General features: G+C 37.0%; 1 protein-coding gene across 5 annotated transcripts in view; it reads left to right on the top strand.

Moving 5' to 3' along the window:
- Positions 1-20,156, top strand: part of LOC124166627 (serologically defined colon cancer antigen 8 homolog) — a 40,490-nt gene that overhangs the window by 1,305 nt on the left and 19,029 nt on the right. For 3 of the 5 annotated variants that reach the window (XM_046544244.1, XM_046544242.1, XM_046544245.1), the window contains exons 2-10: positions 2,098-2,302; positions 3,507-3,824; positions 5,807-5,989; positions 6,807-7,063; positions 8,979-9,117; positions 10,792-10,923; positions 11,559-11,754; positions 12,761-12,999; positions 15,439-15,559. In XM_046544244.1, the coding sequence (XP_046400200.1) occupies positions 2,126-2,302; positions 3,507-3,824; positions 5,807-5,989; positions 6,807-7,063; positions 8,979-9,117; positions 10,792-10,923; positions 11,559-11,754; positions 12,761-12,999; positions 15,439-15,559 (1,762 nt within the window). In that variant the 5' untranslated portion in view covers positions 2,098-2,125. The remainder of the gene's footprint in view (positions 1-2,097; positions 2,303-3,506; positions 3,825-5,806; positions 5,990-6,806; positions 7,064-8,978; positions 9,118-10,791; positions 10,924-11,558; positions 11,755-12,760; positions 13,000-15,438; positions 15,560-20,156) is intronic. The other 2 variants (XM_046544243.1, XM_046544246.1) reach the window with 2 other exon arrangements.

The following is a 20,156-nucleotide window of genomic DNA, read 5'->3' as shown; positions in this document are numbered from 1 at the left end:
TTTTGCATTATCATTGATTTATATCAGCTGATATATCTGAGCAATACCATAAATTCAAAATTTCACACTCACCATTTCTATCATTCACAAGTTATTTCATAAAGGCTCATTCGTGATAACTCGACCTGTTTTTACTACTGTTATACTATATGGCAGTAGGAAAGTACTTTGAGATAGGCCCCCTCTATCAATGGAGAGTAGCTCGGCTGGCACAACAGGCATTGGTGATATTTAAATAGTAAGATTTGAAATGGCTGCATTGTTGCATGCCCTTGAGGAAGAAACTTAAATAGAAATGCAAACTTCCATTACGATGGCAAAAATTATGCTGCACCCAAAGTATCGCTGAAACTGCTATGCTTTACTGGAAATTTTCAGGAAAAAGAAATGATTTCCACTCCCTCTTAATTTTAATTATAATTAATTTCAGAATTCTTGATTGTCCTGAAAGTTAACTTGGTCAATGAATCACTTGATCAACTTTGTGTAAGTTTCTGTCTTGTGCTGTAATTAGAAATGATTGTACTCTTTAGGGTAATAATAATTTCCTGCCTTTCATTTCCTCTGATCAGGATTTCTGGTAGGTGATGTTAACATGGAGGCCATCCCATGGTCAGCCAGTTTTCACCTATCCTACCCCTATAATATCTGCAATCTTCCACAACAATAGGCTCTGTGGTGAGGGTGGGACCTGAGAAATTTGACCATCTCCACTGTAATTTTTGCTTTTAAGAATGTGCAACATAGCAGCTAATCTTGCTTTGGCCATTATCCTCATCAAATGGCGATTACTATGGTTTTTTATTGATATTCAATGATAAATTTTGGCAATTCCATGTATTTTGAGAGTTCTATGAAACAAACTTTTTGGTTGCTGGAACCACCCCACGGTCAGGCAGTTGCAATCCACTTGGTCCTTACAATCCCTATCCTCGAATGTTCCATTACAATAGGTGGGGGTGGAACCTGAGTTATCTGACCTCCTCCACTACCATTTTTACTTTTTAGAATACGAAATGTTGCAGCCAATCATTACTTTTGGCATCTTTCTTATATAAAGGCAATTACTCAGATTTTTTATTGACATTCAAGGACTAATTTTAGCAATTCCTTGTATTTGAGATGTCTACAAAACTAACTTTTGCTTGCTTGGGCCACCTAGCGATCAGCTATTCACAACCCACCCTGTCCTCACTGTCCCTACACTTGAATCTTCCTTGGCAATAGGCTGTGAGACAGAGGAGGGATGAGAGAAGTCTGACCACCTCCACTATAATTTCTACTTATTAGAAAATGCATTTTAGCAGCTAACTATTCATAATTTTTATCAATATCCTTTTCAAATGGCGATTACTCTGATTTTTTGATTAACGTTAATGTGATTAATTGGAGTCAGTTTACTGTTTTCAGAGCCATAAGAAACAGTGGCAATTGTAGTGTGAAAGGAATACAAGAAAGAAAATTATATTGCCCTTAAGCTTCCAAGCCTGCCCATTCTCAGCCATTCTATGTCCAAAGGAACATGCTTATTGCCTTAGCAGAATGTACCAAAGTGGAGTGGATGCCAAGTTCCAAGGGATGCTTTTGAGATAACTTCCACCTTTCAATACAGGTGGTTCATTTCATTTGTCCAGTGCTATGCATCAGCTGTGGCAAATTTTGGGTGTCAGCCTGTCAAATGCTGACTTGGAAAATTTCTGTTTTTGGTTTCCTCTCTTAGGTCATTGTGCTTTTATCCTCTCATCCATACATGTTATCTTAAACTTTTCTTTCAATTAGTTACAAATTTTAACTGAGTTTAAAGCTTCCTTAACAGCAAATTCTCGTGCTTACAATATGATGCTCATTCTTAATAATGTTTTTGAATATTTTCTTTATCTTTTAAATTGATAAGTAATGTCTCTCCTCTTTTGCTGGAAGCTTTATTTAAGTCATACCAAAACCACATGCTGAGTATGTTGGTTGTGATATGCTACAGATTTGTTGAGTGAACCCATTACATTTTCATTGGCAGCATTAACTTTTGTTTTCATGTTATTACACATTTGCAATATGTTATGCTGCCCCAAATAAGTAAAGTATGTATCTTTTCTTTAGGCGATCAGCTTCTGCATGGCCACATAGGATGGACCAGAGTGGTTTAAGGAGAAGGACTAACCCTGACTATACTGATGTTGCATATCGTGAGGCTGTGTCACGTTTACGTTACCTATTGGCAGAGTCGTATGCTCCACCGTCCATTGTTCATCAGCCTACTCCGTCCAGAGTTTCATACAATGTTCATACTTTTCCCCGTCATCAGGTATTCTGGAGTGAAGTTTTTTTTAACATTAGAATCCCTATCTATTCCCACTGCACTGTTTATCCCGGCACATAAGACACACTGATTATTCGGGTCACATTTTAAAAAAATACGTTAATGGAGAGTGCAGCAAACTGCCATACTGGGTGGCATAGATTTACCACATAACAAAACCTTTTATTTGTAATTTTTTGAAGGAACTACTGTATCAGAATTAGCAGAATATTTTGCATTTGACTCAAAACACAGTAGTAAATGATAATTGTAAAAAAGACAATCATATTCTGAGGGAAGCAGCTTGCATTGTTCGAGCCCATAAGATGCTGACTGATTTTACAGCACATTTGGGAGTGAAAAAAGGGTGGCTTTTGGGCTGGGAAATACGGTTCATGTCTATTTTGTTGTAATTCATTCTATGAGCTTTCATTCATGAAAACTTAATCTATGCCGAGTGATGAATTGATTATTTAATATATGTGATTGTAAGAGCAGTGATAACCAACCAAAGAATGGATGTTCAAGATTTCGGGGCATTTATATGTGTCTAGAGAGTGTAGAGTAACATTCATGTTAAACTAAAGTTTTTTCTAAACCTTATTCAAAGACAATTTAATTCCTTTTACTATGCCTTCTGAAATTTAAATTTTAAGTATAGTACTCCTTTTGATTTCTTAATGGTGGAAAATTAAAAAAAAATAAATGGGACCATACATTATTATTATTGAATGGAAATTGCTAATGGGATCAGGGAAGCATTCACCTTTGTTTTGAAGGTATTAGTAATTTATTCCCAGAGGGCAGGGCCAGACACAGGGAGTAATCTTAGGGGCTCTGAAGTATATCCTGGTGATGCCATTGATTTGGTGAAAGAAGTTTGTATCTTTCTGTGAAAATTTTAGTATCTGAATCAAAATAGATTAATTGCATGAAGGAGTAATTCTCAGGTTTCCCACTGGGTGTGGTTTTGAGTAATTGGTTCCAATGTTTCGAAGGCTGTCTGGCATTGTCTTCAGGGGTAGAGTGTAGAGCCAAATTCTTGTCAGTATTTTTATTATAAAATCATTGAATGTTAAGATCAGTTCCAGATGAGTAAATAGGAACGTTAAATTAATGTGGTACCACCACCTCCTTGTGAACCACTTTGAAAGATTTGAGGGGTCAATTTATTGATCATATTTTGATACTGACGCTCTCTTTTTCTTAGTCATCTCATGGCAAGAAAGGAGATGACAGTGGGGATGAGACAGACTTCTCGGCTGTGCAGAGTGAGAGATCTGCTGGCAGAACGACATCACATCTCACGAGGCCATCCCTATATGGCTCATCACGACCTTATGTGGCACCAGCCTCACCATACAAGGCGACGGCAGCACGATTAGGACTTGGAGTTGCATCTGGTGATGGACAGCAGCAGGGAGCTATTCCGACAGAAAGCCAACAACCTCCTCCGGAGCTCATGGCCTTCATTCAGCGTCAGGAAGAGTACATAGATCAACTGGAGAAGGAGTCTCAATATTGCAGGGTTTGTTGATTTAAAAAAAATTATTTGTCACGATTCCTATGGAGGCAAATTTTTAACCACTGAAGCATGGACTTTAACTGCCCGTGGTTCTACTCTCAGTGTTTGCGATGCGCCATCTATATCATCTGAATGCCATGCCTCAAGCGTACACGATGCACCACAGGCATCCGAATCTTTCATTAAAAATTCCTATCTCTTAAGCTTCCATATATGTACTTTTAGTAAGTATGTATGTGTGAGACATATTGCCTACTTTCGTTCTGTGCCTCTTCATTGCCTTTATTTATGTGCTCGTATTTAAAAAAATATTTTTTCCAGCTGATGCCAGGATGCTTCCTCTAAGAGTAGCATCTGGTGGATGCTCATGGAAGATATTCTTCCGCTTGTGCTATGATTTTTGTGCTGTCTTAGCTATTGTGTGTTGTGTGGTGTGTGCAGAATGCTTTCCTCTGTGGTTCATTATCATCTGTTTTTCTGCCTCATTTTTTCCTTTCTCTTCCATTGTGGCAATAGTAGTGAAGGCATGGACTCTCTAGGCATTGTCATCAAATGCTTCTTAGAACCTCAAAGACCTGTCAGCATCTGGTGTCAAATTTACGACGTTCAAAGCGTAGGGTTGGGATTTTTTCACGCCTACATTTGCTTTGGTCGTTTTATTTTTTTTCGGCCTTGGGTCCCTTCTGTATTTGAACCCCTCGTTAGTTGACCATGACTTCCATCTCTCGTGAGTAGCCCGATGAGCATATGCTTGACGTTCTGGAAGAAAAGAGTGCAGAATGTTCTGATACCAATTCAGAGGTTTCAATTGGACACTCCCTTGACTCCATGTTCAAAGATTTATACCATCTCATTTTTCTGTGAATTTTCAAGAAAATAATTGGGAAGAGATTGGCAGTGAAGGTGCACCTCTAGCCTTGGTGTGTGATTTAGTTCAGGAACAAATTCACTAGTATCGTGTAAAGATGATCCCATAGCATATTTTGAGTTCCCATTTTAACGATGAAATAATTACAATTACAGTGACTGAGACAAACCACTAATAAGCACCATTTCTTGAAAATTTACGAAGAAAATTACGGAGGAAAAAAATAATCGTTCTTTCAAAAGTGAGGTCCCACAACTCTGGAGGAAATAAGAATATTTTTAGGCTTGCTCATATTGATGGGAATAATTAAGAAATCAATCTTCCGAATGTATTTTTGTGGAAAAAATGTATTAGAAATTCCATTTTTTCTCAATCTAATGAGCAAGGAAAGGTTTTTGTTGCTCTCCAAATTTATCTGCTTTGTAGATAGAAAGAGGAAAGGAAGGTGTAAAAAAAGACCCTTAATACGATAAAACTTAGCTAATAATTGAATATTTGAATCTTAGTGAACAAAATCATGGTGGGACAGAATTTAGAATAGTGCAAAGGAAGACCCTCGGATACCAATTCAGAATGTGCTTGATTGACCAGACGGCATTATGTTAAACAAAACCCACAAACTGAAACACTTAAGGTTGAAAAAAGAAGTGAGTAGTGAGAGAGAAAGACAGAAAGAGAAATGAGACAAGTACTGATGTAAAAACTGGCGAGGAACCTGTGTAGGATCCTGTTTTGAGCAACACCACAGACAATCACCTACTAACCACCAGATACAGGGAGCAGGCAAAAGTAAACGACTCTGAAAATTGTAAGTACGAATTAATGAAAGGCACCCCGAGGAAGTCCTCATTTTATGTTCAGAGATTTGGTACGAAGCCCTCCTCTCACTAGGCAGATAAACCAAATATGTTATAAGAACGAGCAATCTCCCTGGAACAAAATATGTACAATGTTATCATGTATCTGTGATAACACCTTCACATCAGTGTTCTTTTATGTTTGTTCTGGTATTTGTAATTTGATTACTATGTATTTTGCAAATTTGCATGCGCATAGTTGGATTTTGCTCCATTAATTATTCTGGCTGTGAGATCATGTATATTTATTTGTTATTCAGGATGAACTCTCTAATCTCCTGGGTAAGGTGAAGGAGGTGATCGCTGAAAATGAGGATCTTCATGATAAGCAGAAATCAGGATTGATGAAGTCCATGTTCGATTATTTGGACACCGAGGAAGAGGATTTTGATGATGATGGTGATGACGATTTAGGTGATGAGAAGGACATGAGCACTATGAAGGTAATATCTTTTATTTTAATTTTTGCTTTTCATAGTTTAGACTTTGTGAAATTTTTGAGGGCAATGAAATTGCGTTACACTTTGTGATACTCTTAATTTGATGTGCTTTGAATAGTTAGTATAGGTTTTATTTACCATTCATTCCTTTCAATTTTTTCCATGTATTTTTAGTTTCTTAAATGGTATTTTCTATTTATGGCTTGCATGTGTGTGTATTGTATAGAGCTCAGAAAAATTTCTTATTGCATCATACCATAACTATCTCCAATTCTCAAGATACATTATGTGTTACTTGTTATCAAAACTCCAAATATCTCCACCGGGATACATGTCAGTCATATATATGAGTCAGTATATGAGCTGATTAAAGCAGGACAGAATTAAGTTACTTTCTGTATAATTTTTTTCTGTTAAAAATTAAATTTTAATGCAAAAATCTACAAGGCTGTTGCAGGTGGTTTAGGTCAGGAGGTTCAAAACCCCCTCAAGTGTCCAGGAGATTCTTATGTTTTAATTGTACCGCCTCCAAATGAACCCTTTACCAAAATGTACTCCTCCTCTGAGGAACCCTCCAAAATTTTTCTTGGAAGTTGAGGTCTGTTTCTCACCAGTTGAAACAAATATTTCCTCCATTAGTCTGTGTTGATGTAGTGGCTAGTTAGTTATAAGCTTGCATGCTATCTTGATGATGAAGGATCTAGATTCATTCATTATTTGTTGTAAAATTTTGTTTTACATGTGTGAAAAGATAAAAATGGCCCAATTCTTCCGATTTTAAATTCTTATCAGGCTCTTTCCTTTTGCAATTCCTTTGCAGGGAGAGAAGAAGGTCAGGGATGAGAGTAAGCCGACCCCTAAGACACGTCGACTTGAAGGTCCTAGTATAGTTTTTGAGTCTCGTATCACTGAACTTGAAGCTCAGCTCTCACAAGCAAAGATTGATCTCGACAAGTCCAAAGTAGAATGTGAAGCATTGAAGAAGCAACTTGCACACATTCCGTCCAGTCAGTCTTCAAGTTCTACTTCTACTCCTGACATGGAGGCATTACGAGCTGAAATTGATACACTGAGAAGGTGCTTGTATATCTAAATGTAGCATTTACTCTAAAAATGTGAATTGGCTCCTTAAGTAATACATACATGTTTTTTTGGCAATTTCACTTTAGGTGAGGCTTCAATTGTCCCCTCATTGGTTCACTTTCTCTCTATTGTTAATTAAACCTTGTTTTCTCTGGCATCACCTCCGAATCACTATGCAGTAGACCCTCGTTTATACGAACAACATTATTACGAAGCAAATTGTTGGTCCTGGAAGGCCAATCCAATCTATACTAAAAGAAACTTAATTATGAAATATTCTTATTTACGACATTACGAACCTCAGTCCGGGTCTCAGTGGTTACAAAAAGACTTAATACGAAGCTCCATGATTAAGCAATGGCATTTAGGAGGATATACACGACGATACCTTATAATCATTGCTCTATGTTTAAGTTCTCCTTGTGACTTGTGCTTAATTTTTAAATTTGCCGCCTTTGGAGTTGGCCGATGCAACGTGGTGTGGGGTAGAGGAACTCGCACTTTGGGCAAAATCTGAACAAAGTACTATTTAATCCATTGTGAAGCAGGAACTGATCTGTGTCTTGCCATTCTACCTTCCCGCGGATTACGATTTTTTTCGGCTCCAGCTGCATAGCAAGTACAGCTAGATTAGCGCATCACAATCGTGAGTTAAGGCGCAGTAGTAATGCGATGTTGCATTCTGCAGGATAACTGCTCGTTTCGGTGCCTTGCATAGGTTTATCAACTTACGAACAAGGTCTTGGAAAGCATCTTGTTCATAAGCCGAGGACTCAATGTGTTTGGGAAGATATCTACCCTCGATTGCACCATACCACATTCTTATATTGATAAAATCAAACAAATGTTCTTCTTGTTATGTATTTGGGCATAAATTAATCGACTTTAAATACCAGATATTGAAGAGACAAGAAATTTTGACAATTTTTTTGCGATTATTCCTAAAAGAAATGTTTATGCGAACTTCGTTATCTAACGTTAAAATTGAGAGTCTACTGTATACCTCTATTATTTAAATTAGATTCCAAATTATGCTTTAATAAGGGATAGGCCATTGAATTTGCCAACCCCCCTCAAATCCCCAAAATTCTAATGTGAATTGTATGTGATTCAAAGAATAACATGGAGAGTTCTAAATAACACCCTTATCTTTGTTACAGTTAAAATGTTAATTGTGCAATTTAAAATTGCTTATTCTAAATGGGAAATGATACAACTTTGAAGTCATTTTTGTTTACATTGAGCTGTGGGGTAGCCAGGAATTTCATTCGGGGAGGGAAGGTCCAAAATCAGCAGGGGGAAAATTTTTGAAAAACAGGGTACTCAGTAGAAGGTTTTAAACTAATTTTAACACTCTTCATAATAAAAAAAACCTTCATTTGTCATAGAAATCTTTGGTGAATTTATGATTTTTCAATGTTTTGTTTTCTTTTACTAAGCAAAGTAATTATTTTTTTTATTTCGGAGGTTAGAGGGGAAGTCAGGACCCCCCAGACCTTACCCCTTATGCCATTGACATTGAGTCACCCAGGGTTTCCTGGCCTCGGTATTTGAAATTGTTAATGGACTTCCTATGGTGCTTTTTGAAGTTGTTTCTATTGCAAGCCCTGTGGAGAACTGGAAACTTGGAGAAAAATCTCATTCTTATTGGAAATAATCTGCTATAGTTTTAGGTGGAACAATCTTAACTGTAAACACTGAATGTGGGATACTGCCTAAATTATGCAAATTATTGGTATCACACCAATGATTTTCAAAACACTACATACATATATGTCATCATTTGGAATAAAAATTTGTTCATGCTCATTTACTGTTTCTCAAAACAATTTAGCCATTTTTTTCAATATACATAGAATGTGCTATACATATGTCTAAATTTAATATGCATATTTCATATGTATTGTAGAGAAAAGGGAGAGCTCCGAGAGAATATAGCCAAACTGCAAGCAGTTATGACCCAGCTACGAGAGAGTGAATCATCCGCTTCACATAAAGTTAAGAGGGCCCAAGATAGTTTAGAACAAGCCCAGTTCGAGAAGAATCAGGTAATGAATGAAATGGTGTATGTAGTTTCCGTTATGCATGAGTGATTTTTGTTTGATTTTTGCTTGGTGATTTAAGCACTGGATCAGTTGCAAAATCATCCCACCCTGATTGTCTTTTAAAATTAATTTCTTCCTATTAAAAGCCATGCATTTATGCATATTTATTGAGATATACTGCTAGAAGTGTTTTCTTTTATCTATCCTATCAACTATCTGAGGGTGGATTGATTCGAAATAAATATGTATTTCACTTTCATAATGGGAATATCATTGAAGAAGTTTCATCTATCGATGCCTATATTTTATAAATCCACAGCATTTTTCCACAAGGCTGATGCCCTCTGTGATCCGGTGACAAGCAATGTGGTACACGGATGTAGTTGTGGAATTTGACCCTCGTGTTCAAGGAAGTGTCAATGTACTTGACTGAGTATGACTCAGTTAATACTTTTGGTTAATTTAGGGCTGAATGTGTTACCATACATTTATAAGGTGGAGATTTTTCCATTCAAATCTACGTAAATTTTGTTGTCAGGAATAATTGAATGAGTGTTTGGGATAGAGCCTATATGACCCCATTCTTATGTATGAGAATAGAACATCTTGTAATGCCTTAGGAGCCTCCCTTGTTGGATGTTATCTTCTTAGCTAACTGGAAAACTATCGGTGTGAGTTTGTGCCTTTTCTGGAAATGGATTACTGCTGCACCTGACGGCCAACATTTCGAATCTCTAATTGAGATTCATCTTCTGGGCAGAATACTCAGAGGATCCTTTTTTTTATCTGTCAGCTTGGCTGCTGTAAGATTCTGATAGAAAGTGCTTGACTTCTTTAGTTCTCTCATCAGTGGTCTACATTTGTTGCCTAGGAGACATGTACTATGTCATAGTTGAAGTTTCTCAATTCTGTCTTAATTTCAATTACTTCTCTCATCACCCAGTCCCATTAAACAAAGGAGTGAACAAGTAATGAACTTAGATCAGATTTGATCCTGTGTTCATTGCTCCTTTATGACTGATTTTTCTGGTTGCCAAAGATGAAGTTGGTACTTATGTTATTCAAATCTTGTTTCCACAGTCTGTCCTGTTTTTCATATGAATGCTCACCAGTGGTGTCATGGTGCCAGAATGCCATTCCGGCACTGGTTATCAAAAGAAATAATAGTCACATTTTATCAAATTTTTGTCTCAAAATTTCTAATTTATACATTTGTAGCCAAACCATAATATTTAGTAATAAAATGTAAATAATGACTTGTAATAAAAGTACACAGCATAGTAATATTTCACTTCTAAAGAAAGTTAAGGAAAGTGCATTCCGGTATTGCTAATTTTGCCATGACGTCACTGATGCTCGCCTATACTTGGCCCCATTTTCTGCAATACCCAATATTCTTCCCAAGGAAGCCCACTTACTTGCCAAAATCATTGGGAAAGCATATGAGTTTATTAAAGAGTGCTATGTGTTGTTTTGGTTGGAGATTCCATCCCTTCCCAGGTTTTTTAACACTTTACCTCATCTTTCATCTTCTATTTTACAAGTGTTCACCATTTTAAATATCCAAAAATGAATTGGTATAGAGTTTTGGGGGTGTATGATGTTCACCTAAGTATCCAAAAATGAATTGGTTTTCAGGGTGCATGACATTCACCATGCTCTTTCTTGTACTTTCAGGCAGAGCTGGAGGTTCACAGATTGAAGGATGAACTGGATCGTCAGCATCAACGCCTGCGTGACACAATTCAGGATCAGGCTCGCAAGGTTGCAGAAGAGAGGAGTGCTGTTGAGCGGCGATTCATAGCTCAGGTATTCTTACAATTTCAAATGAAAAAAATACTTTTTAGGATATCCTCTATTACCTTATCTCATTTATGATTTCTATATTATATCTTGAGTCTGCAAGAATGTGTGCCTGCACCTTCTCAAAATCTTCTTAAGAGGCATTAACATCCTAGCCATATTTTAGTTTTATTTCTTTTGTTTGTTCTCTTGTTGCATTATGATTTTGGATTCTTTTCTCCTTCCTAAACTTAAACTGGTTCTTCCAGGACTTCTGTGGCATTTTTTCCATAACAGTGCCTGAAGATATCTGAGATCAGGATTGCCACTCACAGAGCCTTTATTTCTTTTGTCCTGTTGATAATTGAAACAGCAGTAGTATTTTTCCACACTTATTTTTATTCTTTTCCGACCGGTACCAATGCTTACACATCAATATCGAGAGCTGTCTCTTAATGATGCGTAAGCATTGAAACCGGTCGAGAAAGAATAAAAAAAAGTGTGGAGAAATACTACTGCATATCAATTACATAATAATATCCATGGACTTCCACAAAGTCAACTCGTCAACAATCAGTTTTTTCTGTCCTACTTGTTTTGTCTAATTATTATGTATCACCATATGAATAATTAAAAAAAATATTATTTATTTCTTTTTGAAGAGAGAAGTCATCAAGAGTGGTTATTTTTTCCAGATAGAACAATTGAATAACGAGCTATTGAATGCTAGGGAGGAGACAGCTAGGGTCACTCTGGAATTGGAAAGGCAGCGGAGGTCAGAGGCTGATGCCAGGAGGGAGCTGTCCCTCCGTGCTTCTTCAGGCGATGAGTTGCAGAGAGAGCTGCAAGCTAAAATTGGTGAGATTGCTATGAAACTTGGGCTTACATTATTGTTTTCATGATACCAGTACATTAGACCCCTGCTTTACAGTACGTTTGACTTTCGATAGATTTGGCTTACGATTTGAACTGATTTTTTAAATGTTCATTTAAAAATTTCCCTGAGTTTGTTTCCACTTGTGTAATATGCTATCAATTATATAGTGGTACACGTTATTTGACAATTAAACAAATTATTTTAAATTACAAAATTTCAATGTGCTGATGTTCGTTTCGCACATTCATCATCCATAAATAATGCTGATTCAACATACAATGGAATTGACTTCACAATTAGTCCTATGTAGCAGATGAATTTCTTAAAATGAGGCTGGACTGCGGTGATGTATAGTAGGTACCAATGCATATTAGAGGCGTGCAACTGAATGCAAAATATGGTTGAACTCCTCCCAGATACGTATGTATGTATGAGAGAAAGTATCAGTCTACTGCATATATTAACCATTGCCTTGATGGTGGAAGACAAGCAACACAAAACAAAGTAGCATCATGTCTCTTCTACTGTAACTACATGAGTTCTCCATGTACATGCCATACATACTTGGTACAGAGCTATATTGCTCCCTGTCTGCATCAGCATGCTGTGGATGCTGCTGTGACTTAAACACAGTGATGGTGTTATATACTTTATCACTTGTGCCCTTATTCTGAGCCTTTGTTGCTTATGTTGCCTAATGAATCTGTCTTTAATAATTTGGTGGTTCTAGTGTTAAGGAGATGCTCCGTGCAGTTGTATGTGATTATTTTTTATGTAAGTTGTTATTGTTAGAGATATGTCACTATAAAAAAAAAATCTGTAAATCCTCTCCATATTTCACTACATTTATTTCATACCTTGAGGGCTTTATAATTTTTTATATATTAGCTTGTATAATCGAAACTGTTCAAACCCTTTACCAAAGTTGAACTTTTCACCATCATCACAATACTTAAAAATTATGTTTTGTGTCCATTTTGCTGACAGCCCACCTGCAAGCAGAGCTTTCCTCTGCTGCGTCAGCTCGTGGTGTTGTTGAGCAGGAGGCATCGGGTGCAAAGTTTGCAGCGGAGAGGAGTGAGAGGGAGGCGAGGGCAGAGGCGTCCAGGCTCGGAGCTGAAGTAGGTGCCTTGCGTCAGCGTTTGGAACGGACTGAGAGCGAACTCCTCCGAAGCCGGGAAGAGTGCTTGAGACTGTCAGAGCAGATTTCAGCATTGCAAAGAGAGGTTTGAGATTGCAGACCATGTGATCCACTCTTTTCTTGGCCATTTATTTCGCCTGATAAATAGGTCTTATCAAGTGAAAATCATCACTGACATGGGTCAACTTTCCTTTGGATTCTCTCTGGGTTAAAAACTCCATTTTAGCTGACATTTCAAGCTGTGATTCAGGGTTCATTATAATAAAATAACATTCACCAGCCCTGAATATGAGCCCCAAGAGTCAGCTTGAAGTGGTGGCTAAAATGGAGTATTTAACCCGATGATAATCCTGAGAAAAGTTTACCCACATTATTTGCTGGGAAAGCATCAAATCTTATTTCATTACTCATGGCGTAAACATTATGCTATTTTGAACCATTTATTTTCTGTCAAGCCATACATATCTAATGTTACGAACATTTCTCAGGCATTAAATCATATGCGTTGGCCTCTGCCGTAGCAATTATGAGGTTGATTTAGACATTCAGCACAACATCTGTGTATCAAGTTTCATGTTAACATTTAGCTTAGGTACCTCTCCGCAATGCTTCTTGAAATATATATTAGAAAATTGATCTCTCTATTGTTGTAAAAATGTAAATCCAAAAACGTCCAACACTTGGTGGATGATTTTTCCATGGTGAAATTTTAATAGTGATGTGCACTTGTGGATAACTGTGCAGGACACGGAACCAGTACACTGCCATTATGCAGCTAGCTAATTTGTGGCTATCTGACATACATGATTCTAGGAAGGAGATGCTAAGCACATTTCTTAGTACATATGTATGCATACGCCTAATCAAAATTAATTTTGTATATGTATGGCTAAAAATTTAGTGATTTTTTAGAAAAAGATTACATAAAAGTGATGCTTTACTTCTAAAAATGGTTATCTTTTCTTCTTTAATGACTGTTGTGGGTTACTCCCTTAAGAGGGATCAAATCATTAAAAAACTGCCTAGAATTGAAGAGACTTCATTGAAAAATGATTAACCCTTTAAGGCCCATAAAGAATGCAGCCATTAGATTGCATAACATAATACGTTTTTAGGCTATTATGAATGCGTAAATTCCAAAAACATTTATATGAAAGCGATATATCTAATAGTTTCTGATATACAGTCTGGGATATGAAGTAATAACAGTTCTCACTCCCTCGTGGTCCATATGGACATGTGTGTCCCATGACATAAAAACACTAATTTTGTGAAAACTAAAGCATATATACAGAGTTTTTCTCACTAACTTCACAGGCTAGGTACACATAAAGGATAATCCGAAAGTCTTGATATAATTGACCTTCTCATTGATTTTTTATAAACTATCAAATTTCCACTACTTAAACAGCATTTCAAGTGAAAGTTCTTAACTATGTGGAGAGTGCAATATCTAAAGTATATCTCAAAAAGAATTTAAAACTAGAAGCCAATAGCCTCTTCTCCAATAGAACCAATTCTTACAATCATGCACCTTCTAATTTAATTTTGAGAGAATTTCAAAATTTTGGGACGTACATATATGTCGCTTGGATCTTAAAGAATTAAAAATTCACCAAAAATATTTCCTGAGCCTCCATCAGACTGCTAACAAGTCAAACTTGTCCCCACTCTCCTTTAAATGTCATCTAAAGAATGATCTGGTGCTTTTCTAGCAAATCGACCAGGTAAAGTGCTCTTGGATTTCCAGCTGGTTTATAGAGTTCATTATGTCCAACATTTTGAGGTAAGTCACGTACCTTGTCTTCAGGGAATGATGTCCAAATACATACATAATAAGAGCACACTTGAAATATAGTGAAGATGAGGAACGTGATGAACCTTGAAGCGTTGTACATAGTTGACTCGCTGGAAACACGAGAGCACTTTGTACAGCCTCTACAGGTTTTTGGACCACTTTGAATTTTTACTTTTAAAAAATGTTCTCAAAGAATTAAGGATAAGACAGCGCATATTCAAATAATTTTCTGAGTATGCTTCATTTGTGGTTTGCCAATCAAATAGCAAATCTTAGGTAAACATTGCATTAATATCAATTTGGGTGAAATTTGACTTTATTGGAAACCGTCTCACATTCGAATGAAATAAAATGCTGGCTTGTCCTAAAAAATCATGGTGGTAAAGGCTGGTCGAGAGTGGGTGAATTCTAAGTGCATGTCTCTCAGTGGGTGAAGTGGGTTTAATCAGTGATCATTAATTTCAGTGTTATTGTAGATTTTTTGAACACCGTATATGTCTGAATATAGTCCCCCCTTTTTATCCAAAAATGCCCATGGTAAAAGTAAAGGGGGGGGGGACTATGTTCAAACGCATTTTTTTAACTGTTCCCAAAACTGAATTCTCAAAATTAGGGGGGGACTATATTCAGAGGGGGACTATATTCAGAGGGGGACTATATTCGGAGAAATACGGTAAATTTCCAATTTTTTAAAATATGTTAGTTATTAAAAACTGTTTATTTCAGCTGAGCTTGGCTAAGATGTCACGTTCTGGTCCTGATAAGGGCTATTCAGAGGACAGCAGCGCGGCCGAGAAGCGGGAGAAGGAAGTGACAGCTATGATTCAGGAGATGGAGAACAAGCATGGTGAGTTAGCCATGAATCTATCATTTTATTTTTAGTCTAGTTTTGTAAAAATTAGAAGCACTAAGTTGTCAATTTTTTTCTTTGGAATGCATGTGTAACTTCACCCCTTTATGAATAGAAAAATTTAGTGTGATTATTTGCTGTGTGTAGACATTACGCCTGTAGATTGAGAGCATATGTATTTAGTTGGAAATCAGCTTTCTCCTTTTTATTTTTACGTAATGGAAATCACCTTTTCTTTGAAAAGTACCTAATTATTAGAAATGAGTTATTGGCTACATCTTTTTTATGCATGGAGTGGATGATGTGTCTGCTCTTTTGAATGAAATGGAAATTGAGATGTTTATGGTAATAGAATCTCAAGACCTCTGTAACATGAGTGAAGCCAAAGAAGAAGCCATTTCTCTAAATATTCATGGTTGTCATTCATTGAGAATAGTAAATCTCTTGTCTGCATATTTTCCTAAATTCTGTGTTGCATGTGTTTGCTGTGTGTATTTTTGTAAACTTATTGTTCAAATTATGTGTTTGGGCATTATAAGTATTGAAATTTATACATATTTGTATTCATCTGTGACTTAAGGGGTACATATATACTGCTCCACTTTCATACGCCAGATGTGTGTGTTATAAAGTATATATAAAATAAGCCCATACAAGTCTTATGCGTGGATTATTGTTTTAAAAATGTCAGTCAGGGGCAGATTTAGAGGAGAGTCCCGGTGGTCGTGACCCCTCCACCCCCAATTTTTATCAGAAATTTTAAATTTTGATTAATTTAATAGTTTTTTATCTTTAAATGCCTAAAATTGTTCAATTTCAGTTGTTGTTAAGAATAAAAATGAAATTTTATGTTCCAAATTGCGTAAAAAATGGATATTTTAAAAATATTTGCATGGGAGGAAGCCCCTCTCTCCTAGGGGGTACTCCCTCCCCAGATTCATTGTCAGGTCATGACTCCCCCCCCCCCCCAAATTTGATCCTGAATTCTCGACTCCCTATGCTGTCCTCTCTAGATCTCTGTGTCACTCAAAAGTCTTATCCCTTGTGCTGGCTTGGTTCTCTATGAACTATGAACATCCAGCCAAAAAAAAGTCATGTCATATATAATTCTATGAACCAACAATTAACACACGAACAATGGGATATTTTCTTTGGCATAAACTTCCTGTGAAAGTTTTCACATTACAAATGATACAGATGATGCCACCAGCTCATGAAACTTGGGTTTATTTTATTTTAACTTACAAGGAGACTTTGCCTAACTGATGTCAAGAAAGAAGATGAAACCTTTTTTATTCGAAAGTAGACACTTAGATAGGAATACAGTTGAAGGGTTTTGTCCAAATACGCCCGGGTTTGAGAGAAAAAAGCATTTAAAAATTGAAAAATATGGCCACGTTGAATTTAACTTTAAAAATTTCGTTAATTGTTTAAAAGCGATTTGGCCGAGCGGTAGCGTACCGCGCTTCTGATGTGAAAGTCCAGGGTTCGAGACTCGGTGAGAGCAAATTTTTTCCAGTCCGCCACCTCCTCCATTTTTTGTAATCCGTTCCATCCTCATCTAATTTGTTCATTTAGGACGTTTTACATTTTTTTTTTACTTGACTGTTGTTTGAGAATAAGCCCTAAACTGACATTTTTGTCGCTAGCTAACCCTTACTTCGAATTAATCTTTCCGTGCCAAGATTCATGAAAGCAGGAGTGGTAAAACTGTGGTGCTGGCTTCGAAGTGAAGGGAACTCATTTCCAAAGCAAAAGATTTCAAACATATTGTCTCCGGAGAGTCTCCCAGGTTCCTGCTGTTGTAGTATTTAGAATATACAACAATTTTCACTCGTCTACCTATATGATCACTTTGGAGTATTCCAAGTGCTAAACGTCACTATTGCTCTTCTGACTGTTGTTGCTCTCCTGTAGTCTATTTTTTTACCTTGGTAATCGTCAGGAAATGCCCTTATAACTTAATTTATTTTGCTGAATAACTTTTGCCGCATGTATTTTGTTGCCAAGAACCTATTCAAGCGAATTTGATTTACCGGGGATATTGAGTTCAAAGTTAAAAGGCTAAAATTTTTGTGTATTATAGGATTTTGGAAAGTAAGAAAGAAATTTTGTCCTCAACACCCGAATAGTTGAAGGGCTAGACGATTAGAACGAAGTTTTTTCAACACATAGTAACCTGGATAGGAGGTTGAAGTACCATCTATATTTTTCGTTGGAATAGTAAGTCTCCATAAAGCCATTTTTGGGCACCCTGCCGACCATTATTCCCTACTCCTCTTGCCCTAACCGATCGATGTGCGAGGTATGCTTTCCTCCCACAAAATTACTCTCCTCGCATTGTCAGAGTCCTTATTCCCGCGTATATAGGTGCCTAGAGATTTTAAACAAGCTGTATAAGCTGGGGAACGAATTGTCGCTACATGTGAACTTTTAATTACCTGGAATGTACTACTCGGCCAACTTAAAATTGGTTCATGGCCTGAACCTGTTGAGGTCGATGTCGATATGATAGTACTGTTTTTAGTTTAACTTGTCGGCTCGTCCCTTCCCTTTTCTTTTTTCATGGCCTCCCCAGACTCCCATTTTCCTACACTTCTTTTGCTTTTTCCCATAGCACGATATTATTCGGTTTTCTCTTGCTTTCATTAGATTTTATGCCCACGAGAAATCTCTGTCGCGTAAAGGACCATGAATTGGAGGAAATACCTTCATAATATAAAGCACAAATATGTAAAATTGAATAATCAGCAATTGCCACTACCTTCTCCGATTTTTCATTATTTATTTATTACTTCGCCTCTTTACAGTAATTTGGATGATAATTGTAATAAAACAAGAAAAGCAATTGATTGAAAAGCACCATGCTCTTTCTATAAATCTGCTACCTGAGCATTCGCCATTGTGTTTCTTTATATCTTCAAGGAAACATATTCCCCTTAACTTTTTTAAACAATTCAATTCTCTTCTAACTTTGAGGCATATCATGCATACCTCAGCATATCATTGAACGCTGGTTAGGACAACTGATGATGCACGATTGAATGGATTTTTATTCCATCCTCATATGAGAATATCTCTCTTTTCCCTTGAAGGAGGAAGGTGCAGTTCTGGTTTCGTGCAATAAACTGCTTTACTTTCCTGTAAAAATATACATCGCACGGTTGGCTTACGGATGTGCACTTCGGTGGTATAGTTTTTACGCTGTACATCAGTTCTCATTCCTCGTCGATAAATAGTTCATCATAATTGGCACTATTTTTTTGTCCCCACAAATCAATGAGCAATAAAAATGTATTGTTTTTAACACATGGCCGGAGAATATTTTTTTTTAATTTGAAATACAACCCGGTCGTAAGTTTTCCAAATTTAGAATACACAACAGAAACATTTAAAATTTCACTCTCCAGTTTCTTCGCTCACTTGCGGACCAAAATCACCTCCAGGTTCTGATAAGCACAATAAAAACTTTAGGAAGCACCTTTCCTGCGCTGTATATGAGTGTATTACTTTGATCACGCTCCAAAGAGCAACCTGAACAATATTCTCCCTTTCTTGATCGCATTCTCTTTATATCCACCTCTACGGACACCCGGTCTGATCTGTATTAATTACGAAATCTATTACATTTGGAGATTGGGCTTTTTGTTTGCTTCTGAAACGTCATTGCCGATTGCAATATTTCTTCAGCACACGCTTGCTCGCCCGCTGATACGTATTTTGTTAATTTACGTTGCACGATTCGGTGTCTCTTCTTAAAAGATGGAACCCATGAAGCACCAGCAGGGAATTCAAATCCTGGAGATATGTGCTGAAATCACGCATAAATAGCTTATTCTTGTAAAGTCCGAGTCATCAGAGGCTCATTGCTGTTCCTGGCTTCGACAAAGTGATCGTATACCCATCTGTCGATCATTTCAAGCTTTTCGAGTTTCGTTCCCCCTGATTTTATATATTTCTCCCGTATGTAACCGAGGAAACTCTCCGGAGACAATATGTTTGTAATCTTTTGCTTTGGAAATGAGTTCCCTTCACTTCGAAGCCAGCACCACAGTTTTACCACTCCTGCTTTCATGAATCTTGGCACGGAAAGATTAATTCGAAGTAAGGGTTAGCTAGCGACAAAAATGTCAGTTTAGGGCTTATTCTCAAACAACAGTCAAGTAAAAAAAAAATGTAAAACGTCCTAAATGAACAAATTAGATGAGGATGGAACGGATTACAAAAAATGGAGGAGGTGGCGGACTGGAAAAAATTTGCTCTCACCGAGTCTCGAACCCTGGACTTTCACATCAGAAGCGCGGTACGCTACCGCTCGGCCAAATCGCTTTTAAACAATTAACGAAATTTTTAAACTTAAATTCAACGTGGCCATATTTTTCAATTTTTAAATGCTTTTTTCTCTCAAACCCGGGCGTATTTGGACAAAACCCTTCAACTGTATTCCTATCTAAGTGTCTACTTTCGAATAACAAGGGTTTCATCTTCTTTCTTGACATCAGTTAGGCAAAGTCTCCTTGTTAATGCGAGGATGGCTGAATGAGTATTTTTTTTCAAAGTAACTTTTCCTACCCCTCGATGAACCAAATTTTTA

Source organism: Ischnura elegans, chromosome 10 (genome assembly GCF_921293095.1).
Source record: "Ischnura elegans chromosome 10, ioIscEleg1.1, whole genome shotgun sequence".
Classification (NCBI taxonomy): Eukaryota; Metazoa; Arthropoda; class Insecta; order Odonata; family Coenagrionidae; genus Ischnura; species Ischnura elegans.
The sequence above is the reverse complement of the archived record's forward strand: the minus strand, read 5'-3'. Positions and strand labels throughout refer to the sequence as shown.